Raw genomic sequence first — 12,891 nt, forward strand, 5'->3', positions numbered from 1 at the left:
ATCATAGAAGCTGCATGCCCTTAGAAAATAGGGCATGTTTCCAAATATTTATTAGCAGACATTAAACAGAATTGCGTATTATGTATTGTTAAAACAAATGGAACCTTTTAACTTAACCAAATGAATATAAAGCTTAGGTGAGATGAAAGAGAGAAAATTAAGATCATGGTGATATTTTCTTTATAGAGAGAAACTAAGTTAAAGAAATTATCTGCTTTAAAAAAAATTATCTGCTTTCACACAAAGCATTTTAAATGTTATGCTGTTATCAGCTCATATGCCAACAAAAAGTTTTTCAGTTTTGTCTATTTCAGGCAAATGTATTTTTGTGTTTTTAAATGTGCACGTATTCTTACCTTCATGTTGAAGCAATAACCTTTCCACCAAACTGCTAGAAGTGGCTACATCTACAGGTCGCAGAAGCTCTGTGTTCTTGGCATTGATGTCTGCTCCAAACTCGAGCAGTAAGTTTACAATTTCCGTGCTGTACTGCTGGGCAGCAGCGTGTAATGGAGTGTCCCAATATTTGCCTTTTTGTACATCAGCACCTACATGTAAATAAGGAATGAGGATAAATACAAACCAAAACTGTTAGACCAGTCAGGTACCTCAGCGCAGGTAGAAAGGTGTAACACCAAGAGGACCTCACCCCTGTATGTAATGAGTTATTTTTCTCTCTCTATATATACATATATACATACACCTCATATATACATATACAGATATTAAATCTTACAACTTGGTACATCTGGGTAGAGAGTACACACACTTATGTTCCCTAATATTTTTTTCTCTATGCTTGAAAGATGCCATAGTCAACAATATTTCTAAGTTTTTTGAAGTCCCCAAAGTAATCCTATTAACTAGTATTATAAACAGAGTATTATAAACAATTGGATTCACTCATATCTGCTTTCATCATAATTGATATTTCTTAGGATTGTTTAAGAGCTTAATACTCTTCGTCTTTTCATTTATTTTGAGGCAATAGAGCTCTTTTTGTTTCCTGGAAAACTCATGAATTTAGATGTGTGAGCCATTTAGGTAAAATGAATACAGATTTTCCTGTCCCTTCTCACTCATAGAGTATAAATCAATAAATATATAAAAGCATTGAGCATCTTTTAGTAGAAAGGCACATTGTATTTCTACACGCTAAGTAAATTTTAAAAAAAAATCTTGTATTAGGGCACCTGAGTGGCTCAGCGGGTTAGGCCTCTGCCTTCGCCTTGGGTCATGGTCTCAGGGTCCTGGGTTTGAGCCCCGCATCAGCCTCTTTGCTCAATGGGGAGCCTGCTTCCCCACCCCTCTCTGCCTGCCTCTCTGCCTACTTGTGATCTCTCTCTCTCTGTCAAATAAAGAAATAAAATATTTTTTTTTTAAAATCTTGCATTAAAAAAATCCTTACCTGTTAAATTATTTATTATTGCATAGTTATTTTTTCTTAGTATGAGCTCTGGCACGTGGTGATCATTCAATGCATGTGCAACAAATAAATACTGTATAATGCTGGAAAGAATAATAACCTCATTTTCCAGTACATAAGTGGTTAGGACACCGAGAAATATCTATCAGTAAAGATGCATAAGTCCTTTCAACTTGGTTTTCTGAAACTATCGGTAAAACTAATGATGTTTACAAGAAGCAATACATTTTAACAGTCCCTTTAGGCCTTCCTGCTACTTTTAAATCTCAATAAATGTAATTGTTTTCATATTTTAAAAAATACAAAATGTTTAGTAAAAGAATGATAGCCCATAACAAAATCTCCATAGAGAAAGCATAAACTCTGTTGCTTATGCTAATTTTATGGGAGACCAGAGCCTGATAATAACAATCAATCCACAATTACTATAATACTTTCTCAGTATCTTTTTTACCCAATATAAAATATTTGGTAGAAAGATTAATATTCTCAGCAAAGTAAAACAAAACAAAACAAGGCAATAAAAAACTCTTCTAGTTCTACAAATTCATGGGAGACCACAGCCAGAAAATAGCAATGTGTCAACGTTGACTAGCAGAGGTCACATTTCAGACCCTTAGTAGAGGTAATGGGAGTGAACTGCAGAAACTGCCTACAAGAAGCTTATAATTTAACTGAGATAATGTGAGGAACACAGGAAGAGTTTACTAAAACTCTCTGTCAGTTTATATCAGAAGCCAAATGACTGCATAAACCTAAAAGTCCATTTACTCATTTTACATATATTTTAGGCCCCTACCACATGACAGGCACTGTGGCAGGGAAAGGAGTTGATGGGGGAAAGGAACCTAATCCACATCCTTAGAAGAGCTCCCATTCCTACCGTGGGAGATGCCACTGTGGTCTCAAAAGATTAAGGCAAATTTCTCAGGAGGCTAAAGTTGAGCCTTGAGGAACCAGTGTGTTTCAAGTAAGAGGAAAAGGCCATTCAGTCTCTTTCGGTAAATGGGACAGGACAAAGTCTGAGAAAACACACGAGTTCTTATTGGCAGAAGATAAGGTTATCTAAGCAGTTACTATCCTTAAAATTTCTTTTGATGGATTTATTCATGGATAGATACATATTTGGCCATATTATAGTCAACCTTGAGGTTTTAAATTTTATGACCTTTATAAGTAGGGTTTTTGGACTTGTGGGGTGAAGTAGAGTTATCAAGAATACAATTCTTTTATTGTGGGTTATATACTTACATGCAACAATGCTTAACCTTTTTTTTTTTTTCTTTAAGTGGCCTCCACACCCAGCATGGAGCCCAATGCAGGGCTTGAACCAAGACCCTGAGATCAAGACCTGAGCTGAGATCAAGAGATCAAGAGACAGATGCTTAACTGACTGAGCCACCCAGGCTCAGGAACACTTTCAGCAAAGAGATATCTTTATACAGATTATTTAGAGAAATAAATATGGACCTGAATCATTGTGAGTATGGATAGAATGGGAGATGTTTTATGGAAAATTACCGGCATAAAGAAGCTTCCGGATGCAATGGAACTGTTGTGACATACAAGCCACATAGAGAGGAGTTCCTAAATGAGGAATGTCTTGGTCAACATCTATGCCCCAGGATATCAGGATTTCCAGGCATTCATGATGACCTGCCAACACAAGGTAGAGCTGAGTTTACTTTTCTTCGATCCCAACCCCTTGCACCTCACCCCACACTGTTACCTGCAGTGACCCATTGGAAGAAAAATGGAGCACTGCATGTTGCTAAAGGAACGTTGTCCCCTTGTCACTGACTCCGATAACTACGTTACCTTTACTGGCGGCCTCGTGGGTGGGAGAAGGAAGACAGGACTCCAGCTGAGGTTTGGCACCATATTCCAAAAGAAGTTCCGCACAGCTAGCGCTGCCTTGTGAGCACGCGTTGAATAACGGGGTCACTCCATCTATTGTGATGGCATTTACCTGAACCGAGCCAAAGTTTGAGACTGAGACTCACAGGCCTCCGTGATGAAATGCGAGGCATTTATCACAGGTACACGATCCAACAGAAATCATTGGGAAAATGTGTGCAGTAAATACGACCGAGTATATTTAGCTCCTACATATCAATAAGCAAAGCTTTTAAAAGCCAAGAGAGAAACAGAAATATGATGTGGCAGGTAATTTGCAAGAGTGGGCATGCAGCTAGTAAATGTCACGAAAAGAAATACATATCCAGAATCAAATACACAGAAACTAATTCAATGGTTAGGTGCCTTTCACTTAGGAAAACAGGTCCACGAATGTTGACAAGAGCTGTGATGAGGCAGGTCATCCTGCTGGTGGCAATGTGAATTAGTGAACTTGGAAATTCTCTGAGAATCCATCTAAAGAAAATCATCCAATAGATGGGCAGCTATTATAGGCATCAAGAGATCCACTCGTGTTGTTTAGAATCACGGAAGCGGGAAATAACTTAGAGAATGTTTCTGTATTATTATGCAGCATGCTACCCATTTTTGCAATGATTGGAAATCCTTCCTGGAGTGCACTGAAGGGACTGAAGCAATATGATTTTTTTTCTGCTATTTTTGAAAACTACTAAGAAGGAAAGCAAAGCAAAGTGAGAACTTTGTTCCGTTCTCTTAGTCAATAGATGTGAAATCATTAATGGTTTTGACGGGTACCTACATTAGCTCCAGCTTCCAGTAGAGTTCTGGCGCACGCCACATGGTCTCCGAGGCAGGCTTCGTGCAAGGGGGTGATGTGGTCTATGGTTACTGCATTTACATTATAACCCTAAATATGACATGAATCATATTGAAAGATGAGCAAAAAGTTATATGAAATCATCTATATAAATATCATTAGAGAGGGACATACAAGATCAAAGACTCTCAGGAAATCAGGTTTAAGTTCAGCAGGGGAGGCCAATTCTGATTCCATAGAGTCAATCAGTTGTCAAAACTCATTATTATAACACAACCCTTTCTAAACCCGAGTGCCTTTAGTATTTTAAGAGATTGAGCATGTTTTTTAAAAAATTCTCCTTCCTTAACTTTCTTTGGTCTTTATGAATTGTTTTGATTATTATTGTTGGTTTTTTTGTTGTTGTTGTTTTGTTTTGTTTTGTTTTGTAGAACTAAAGACTATTTATAGGCTGGATCACTTGTTTTGATTGGAGCTGTAATATTAGTTATATCAGTCCAGACGGGGGGGTTGGGTGGGGGGGAGTACTTTCAATTGTAGTAAGCTGCTTTGTGAATTTTGTCCCTAGATAGGAGTGACAAAGGTCTATACTAGGTTGAGAGCTCTGATTATGAAGTCAGTTACACTTGGGTTTAAAGCCCTGTTCCATGATGCAGTAATTATTTTAATTTGGATGAGTACATTAACCTTTAGGTGTTAGGGTCATTATGAGGATTAAATGACATGATGCATGGAAAGCAATTATTGTTACAGTGTCGAGCATACGGAAATTGTTCCACTTTATTTGCTTATCCAATCAAAACCAAGTAAACGCTTTAAACACCCTTACTCTAGTTAAACTAATGATGTCGGACTAAAATAATGAAATCTTCTTAGTACATGAGACTCTTTGCTTTCTTGCTATTTTTGGCAACTCATTGTCTATTGACAATCATACCAAGCACTATCTTAGGAAGATTTTTGCATCCAAATCCCCATAGCATTAAGAATTACCATGTCTGTAATACCAGCACGGAAGGGAGGAATCTTAAAATGAAGGCAAGGAAATAACCCTGCCAAATCTTGGTCACTAGCAAGTGGCAACTTTTTAGATCTTTTCAGTTATCCTTTCAAAGATTTCGAATTGTCTAGCCAGCGGTCAGACTCGGGGAGCTAATTCCAAACTGCCCCACGCTGGGCTGACCAGGTGGCAGAGTCTGCAAAGGTCCAGATTCCCTTTCACATCGGGCTTTCGGGGCAGCCTCTGACTCTTCTGGCTGGTGTGTCAGTGGATACGAGATACATGTTGAAAATATCCTAAGACCACTCTCCTTTCAGAGAATGGCATGACCCTTTCAGTAGGGGGTAGGGAGCTAGGGGTTACCTTTAGAAATCACTGACTTTTTTGCGGGTGTTTTGTTGTTGTTGTTGTTTTGGTTTTTTTCTCATCAAGTGATGAGCAAACAAAATGGCCGCATGGTTATCATGGAAATGGAGAGCCCTAAAGGAGCCTCTGGACCTACATGTTCCCTCTCTAGGTAAGGAAATGAAGGGCAGCGAGGTCGTGACTAACTCTAAGTACAGCCTGGAGTCCAGGTGCTTTAAAGTCCCAGGCGAACACCACCTTTCCTTCCCTCTCAGCCATCTGAGAACATCCCTTTCTCCCCGATACTGGGAAGGACTAGGACAATGACTTCCAGATCTGGGTGTACATTGGAATCATGTTGGGAAATTTAAAAAATGCACAGGCCAAGCCAGAGTCTTTTCCACGCTGGTAAAGCACCTCTGCTTTTCATTTTTTCCCTGATGAGTCTGAGGAGGAGGGAGGTGGAAAAATGATTGTTCTGTCCTGTCTGTGGGCAATTTCCCACCACATGTTACCATTAATGTAAAAGAGATTGCTGAGGCTTCTGCTCTGATGATCCCTTTTGGATATTTTATGAGTAAAACTTCCTTTGCAATTAACTGTCCACATTGTGTAGAGTTAAGCGTATTTGAAGTGCTTAATGAATAATAGGGACCTCCAATTCCTTCTTGCTGAACTAGGTCTATCAGTGAACAGGTATGTTCTATGAGAAATGGGAACTATTAAGACATAAGATTATACCAAAATATTTACAAAGAAATTTCAAAGATAAATGGAAATGAATGACCTGACTGATAATAGGGGTTAAAACAAAAAAGAGAGGGGACATTTACTAGGCAGCTTTCTTATTGTCACATTGATTACTCTTGAAAATTAATGTTCTAGGCTCATGCGAAAGGGGCATATTTCAAGCCACAAATACTATTTTACCTGTGATAACAATGTTCGCAGAGCGAGAAGGCGACCTTGACTTGCTGCTTCGTGTAGTGGTGACCGGTCTGCCCAGGAACCTGGCGGAAAAGAAAGAAAACCAGATCGGTGAGTCATCTGTTCTAACCCTAGCAGATACAATCAGTTCCTGTGAAATACACACTCTTCAGAGTCTGTGTTCAATGAGGATATCACGATACCTGTACCACATTAGCAGGAAATCTGATTCTTGTCTCCAGGATCCAGATGGGCAGTTTCCAAACACAGAGGAATATAATGCATATTCTGGAACTGATCTATCCCAGAAGTCCTGGACCTTTTAAACTATTCTCCAAAGAAGTGAAGGATTATGCCACAAACATACATGTTTCACTTTTTCGGGACACTTTCAGCAGAGATAGCTGCTAGAACATGCACTCCCTACATTCTACGCCTGCCCTTCTTCTCTTGTCCCCTTCTTCTCTCTGCACCCCCAGACTGCTCTGCCCTTACAGCTTGCCCTAGGGTACAAGGGGGCTACAGTAGGTTGCCAAGGGGATTGAGGAGCCTTTCCCTGAGTTCTGAACTGTGGAACAAGCTAGGAGAACCCTAGAAAGTGGTGTCACAGGTTGGAAGGAGCAGATTGCTGTCAGCTTTGGAAATGGTCCTGAAAAGTGCCAAGGGCTCACTCAGGTCTCACTGATTCTCCATGTACCAGTGGCCGGTGGATGACAGTACTGATCCCTCAGCCCCATACACTGATGAAAAAGGCACTGACCTGCCATGTCCCCCCGATCTCCCCCTTTTTACATGCCTTTTGCAACTCTCCCATTAGAAAAATCAGTGCCCTTCTATGTGGAAATCACACCTTCGTTCTCTCCCCCAGGGCCTCTTGGCATCCAAACACCCCCATCTCTCCCACTGTGGTCTGTCTGGGAGGTTTTAGATGATACTGGGTTGGTGCACAGTACTTTTCTTGTAATTTAAACAGGATCAGCATTGTTGATTCTTTTTAACGGACATGGGAGATCATGCTGGAGGTTTTTACTGTGGTTAAACATGCAGACTACGCAAATCAGAAAAACATTAATTTCAAGGGGATCAATGACTGATAAACTGAAGAGCGGCTGACTAGGGAGAAAACACTCCTGATGTCATGGGATTCTTTCTGCTAGTATCTGTCTTCTTATCTACTAATTCTTCCTCCTATTTTGGATCCAAGAGACGCAATAAATAAATGTAGTTTTTAAAAACCCTGCTAATCAGTGATAATGTGATTCCAATAAAGCCACTTTGCTGTTCGAAACAAATTTTATGAAAGGCATGTCTAAAGCTTCTTAAATAGGTCAGATAAATTAGTGGAAACATGGTAAGGAGTCCTACTTTAGAAACCACTTCACTGTTCCTGTGCTTTCGTACCTTTGAGAAAGCCTACACATACACCTAGGCTTCTACACTGTGGTCTTACAGAACTTTTGCCAAAACCCCATAAAGGAGATTCCACTGAATAAAATGTGGGTCACACACATATCACAGGATAAATGAAACGACCAAGTGAAGCTGGTGGAGAGGAGGGAAGCCAACTGCCAATCATCCACCTATTTTTTTTTTATATCCAGTGATAATATGGGATGTTATGAAAGATACAAATCCTAAGGGCGGGACCAGACCTTCTCCTTACTGTACTAGTAGCTGGGACCAAATAGCCATGACTATGAGCACGACAGCCGGGCAGGCTCGCTGACCACTCTCTCATTTCCTTCTCACACGTGCTCATGTGTGTACAATGGTTGGTTCTATTCTAAAGCTGGGGAATAAGAGCCAAAGGAATGAAATCGTTTAAGGAGAGTCACACATGATCTAACTAGAGCTGGGCCTCCCAGTCATGACACTGTGCTGTTTTCCTTCCTAACCACCATGATTTCTTGCTTATTCAAAAGGATTAGCTTTTTCAAAAGCCAGACGTCCAATTCTTTGAGCTGTTGACTGAAAGAAGAGCTACTGTTACTAGCTCTGGGGTATCCTTTCTTTCCAGTAGGTGAAACTCCTATTATATAGTAAAAGAGAATTGAAGTAATGCACACCAGTAAACGCTGGTTGATAGGATCAAATTTGGCGGTAAAGCAGTAACTCTTAAGAAAGTGGAACATGATATCTTACTGAAGAAAGTGCAAAAGTCGCCATCATAAGTAATATTACTTGGGAGAACAACTACATTTCGAGTTTCAGCTTCTAAGATGAAATCTAATGCTTTAAAAATCATACACATCTGTTTGACTTATTATTAAAGTAAACAACTTGACTGCAGAGCGAAACTCTGGAGGACTTTGGACATAATATCGATTTTATTGTGAACATTTCAATAAGAAAATTATAATAGTCACTTTCCAACGAGATCGTATCAGTTCAGCTTATTCAGCAGAGCAGTAGTAAATAAAGTTAAACTATCCAAAGTTTAAATGTATGCATTTAAATAATCATTTGTAGTATTTGTAAAGATCATGTTTTCCCTCCTGTATAATGGCTTAATAAATTTCATTACCTTCATTGATCTCTAAAAGATAGATGCGGAATGACATGATGCCACTCAGGATTGCTGCTTCTTTCACTGTCACTAGCTAAAGGGCAACTGACCAGATGTTGGGATTGGGAAAATCTTAGAGAAATGGTCTTTTGGATTCATTTTGGGCTTATTTCTACCTGGCTTTTTCATGAAGACATTTAAGGGACAACAAAGCTAACAGTATTTGCAGCTGATGGGAACTTGATATCCCTTTTTTCATATGAATGTGTTTGCCCATCAAAATTATTATATTAGACTTCTGAACAATTTCAGCGTTGCTTGCTTCACAAAAGAAAGGACAAGAAAAAAAGGAAAGGGTCATTTAGAAAACAGACCACAGAAGTAATAAAATAAAGAAACATAAGTATTTCAATGCAGTGTCCCATATGCCAAGTGCCAGTTTCCCCACAGACTGTCCCGCAGCTTCCTGTCCCACTGTCCCTCAGCTTTCTGGCCCACTGACATTGTCTTCATCACCAAGACTTAGGTCTAAGAAAGATGGGAAGAAAAAAGGCTGACACCTATGTGTATTTGCTATTTCTATTAACATGACCTCCAACGGCAAGACAAAGGAGTTAAATGTCACCGTAGTCTGCAGGAAAGCCCCATGTTGGTGTGTCAGTGACAAACCACTGCAAATCGACAACACTAGACGAGGAATCCATTGGTCCATGAGTCAGGGGCAGAGGGTGTGAGAGTGCACACCCCTGTTGTTTTCCTGGGATGAACTCAGCTCCGCACACATGCATGGGACCCCTGCTGTCTGTCATTATTCCTTCAAGAACTAGGATAGTGGTGTGGGGGAGGAGCAGGGGACTGACCGGAGGAGTTTATGGGGTTGGAGCCCATCAGCTCCAGAGCGGAAAGACAGAGGGGCCAGGCAGGCCAGGATCTGCATCCCAGTTTAGGACAGTGGCTTCCCCCATGAAGTCACCTAACTTTTCCCCGAAAAATGGGGCAAGCACCACCAACAACTAGACAGGATTGGGTGGGGGACGGGAAATAAGTGGGTGCGGTGCCTGATCTATAAACACACAATAGATAATCACCTAGTATCTTCGCTAAACAAACTGGTAAATGAGAGAGATTTTGATAACGAATCTTATGGAACCATCATTTTTCTCCAAAACTAGAGAAACTCAAGCCATGAATAGCAGCCGCTATTGACTAAAATAATTTTCACTGCTATCAGTTTAATTAAACTAAATAGAGCAGCTGAGTGACTAATAAATGCATTTAAGCCAACAATCAACATCTGCTGCCATGTTTTCTTTCCCCAAGTAAGCCAAAGGAAATAAGCATGTGTCCATCTACTGAAGGAGTGACCATGCCTGGACTCAAAGCAAAAAGCTCTTTGTTTGTTTGAACTCTGCTTACTTAATTTCCAAGCAACCCCACTTCATCGGCTTTCTTGCAGTGCCGTAGAACAGTCTCTGAAATTAATCCAGGAACAGGTGAGAATCAAAGGCTACCAGATCGAATTCTAGCTCCTGTTCTGAACTGTCTCCACTCCGCCCTATTTCTTCCCTCCAAAATCTGACATTCGGCAATTGCAGATTTCCATTCAAATGTGTTCAATATAAAATCTCTTACCTTTCAATATGGGTATGCTTTATATTACAAAGATTTATAAACTTTCTTGAAACCAAGCAAAATTATACATGTCTTCGTAGATAGCAGTTCCGAAACTTTTCAGTCTTGTCAGACTTTAATGGGGTAGCTCAGATTTTTTTAAAAGTCCAGTTTAACTCCTGAGGATAAGTTCCTCACTGTGACAACTGTTTTCTACAAAACACCTGTAACTTTCCCTGCGCTAATCGAATGCTTACTGTGAAGGTCTCGCTGAGGCTACACAGGAGCTGACTTGACTATATTTAGAAACAACACCGGTCCCCAGACATCTGGGATGCAATTTACAGGGAGCGCGCCTGCCCCGTTCTGTAAACAACGCATTGCTAGAGTAAAAACAGCCACTCTCTTAGCTAATACCCAGTTCGGTAAAGGTCTGTACCATACCTAAATCGCCGTCTCCCCATGGCACTTCAAGCCAGCCACTGCTGAGGTAAATCCGACTCATATCTCTTTGTTTTTATCAGCATTAAAAAAAAATCGCTTGTCATGTGCTTGTTTCATTCAGCCATCTTAAGGAGCTCTGAGCGCCTTGTGACATGACCTTTCACCTCCAAAACCAAACACGGCTTGTGAAAATCTGATGTATTTTCCAAATTGCTTTTCCTTATTGATTCTTTCTCCTTGACAAATTGCTTATCCTAAGGTATTTTTATCTTTGCAGTATGTGCCTTGCAATAAAATCAGAGTATTACAATTATAGCTCTGCCCATAGCTATGATGAAACCGATTTATTTTTTAGAAAGTCGTTCCCTGGCTCTCCTTCTTAGTCCCAAGCACCGAAGTAGGCTATAGACTCACTCCTGAGTGAACCTCCCAGTGGTGCGGAGGGCTCTCTGAGTTTGGGTCGCACCCACTTTCCTCAGCTGGTCCCAAAATAGGAAAGTCAGGACACTTATCTCAGACAGGAAACTGTAAGGAGAGGTGGGAGGCAATGGAATCTTCACATTTGAGTCAGTGCCAAATGTTAATGCATTTTACAGCTCCCTTTGCTATAAAGCATTAAACCAACAATCTTCTTTCTAATGGCAGTGGATCTACCATGAAGCGAATGAAACTCAAGTTCAGGACCCCTACACTGCACGGACACTTTCTAAGACTGTGATTTATGTTATTTTGCTTAAAGAAGATCCCCAAATGCAGATAAGCTTCAGGCTCAACATCTGGCCCATCCTTACACACAGGTTTGCAAAATAATTAAAAATCACCAGGCATTTACTGACCTTGACTGTGTACTTTTCTGTTTAACCACGTTAATAGAGCCACACAGACCCATGGGGACATGCTTGACAAGGAGAGAAGTAACATACTATTAAAACCAGTCCCTTCCAAGCTTGAGACTCTCCTTTCTTTCCATTCCTGTTGCCTTTCTAGAAGTTTCCTCAGAAAAATCTAGTCCAGATCTGAAACCACCAGTTGTGTCCTGGGAACTTGAGGTATAAATGGTGAGTTGCATGGATATGTGACTTACTCTAACTGATCTCTTGTTCATGGTCTAGGATCCCTTCATTATGTCTTAAGAAGATAATGTCTGGCCCCAAACAGAAAAAAAACAACAGGCAAGTGAAAAAAGTATCAGGGTTGATCTTAAAAAAAAAAAAAAAAAAAGACAAAATTTCCAACAAAGTGAAGACAATGGATTCCCCTACCATATCCACAAATATCCAAAATCAAGAGAGAAAGAGATTTTAACACCCTCTCCAGGTAACAGTGCTGCTCTTGGAAGAGACTACTCAGTCATCCCAATTAATTGTCACTGGTCCCTGGCACTGTGGACAGAGCACGCTGGACGTCTTCAGATGGATCTGAGTTCAAATCCCAGCACAGATGCTGGTTGTGTAAACTTGATAGTGATTTAACCTCTTGAACATCAGTTTTCTCAGCCATGAAGGGAAGGATAAGTCTATGTACATCACAGGGTTGTAAGTGAACATGAAGTACTTAGCATAGTACCAAACACATCAGAAACATGACAACACCACAATCGAAATTCCATTTTAGACAATTATTTCCCTGTACCTGCCCCTTAGCTTTTTATTACCTCTTCTAAATAGAAGATAGAACAACTTAACTTACTTAACATTATGAGGCTTTAGCTCATCTTCTTCCTCTTGTCTATATCTCTGTAGGTGATATAAAGAGATAGGGAATGGTCAAAATTTAGGGACAATGATCTCATCCGTATGGATAACTGTCCAATCTATAGCTCTTCCCTGGTCTCTCCCACAAAATTTACCGCCAATTTAAAAATTTACGTTTAAATATTTTGCTGGCCTCTCTATACATTTCTAAAACCAAACGCATCATCTTTCTCTCAAAACCAG

At 40.1% G+C, this 12,891-nt stretch overlaps 1 protein-coding gene across 2 annotated transcripts in view; it reads right to left on the reverse strand.

Moving 5' to 3' along the window:
- ASB5 (ankyrin repeat and SOCS box containing 5) overlaps window positions 1-12,891 on the reverse strand; it is a 49,634-nt gene that overhangs the window by 2,866 nt on the left and 33,877 nt on the right. Inside the window, exons 1-6 of one of the 2 annotated variants that reach the window (XM_080797580.1) lie at window positions 10,955-11,092; window positions 6,397-6,476; window positions 4,104-4,211; window positions 3,245-3,395; window positions 2,948-3,082; window positions 357-548 (exon numbers count right to left, since the gene is read on the reverse strand). In XM_080797580.1, coding sequence (XP_080653706.1) covers window positions 357-548; window positions 2,948-3,082; window positions 3,245-3,395; window positions 4,104-4,211; window positions 6,397-6,476; window positions 10,955-11,015 — 727 coding nt within the window. In that variant the 5' untranslated portion in view covers window positions 11,016-11,092. Of the gene's footprint in view, window positions 1-356; window positions 549-2,947; window positions 3,083-3,244; window positions 3,396-4,103; window positions 4,212-6,396; window positions 6,477-10,954; window positions 11,093-12,891 lie in introns of those variants that run through there. The other variant, XM_080797579.1, reaches the window with a different exon arrangement.

Source organism: Martes martes (genome assembly GCF_963455335.1).
Source record: "Martes martes genome assembly, chromosome: 2".
Lineage (NCBI taxonomy): Eukaryota > Metazoa > Chordata > Mammalia > Carnivora > Mustelidae > Martes > Martes martes.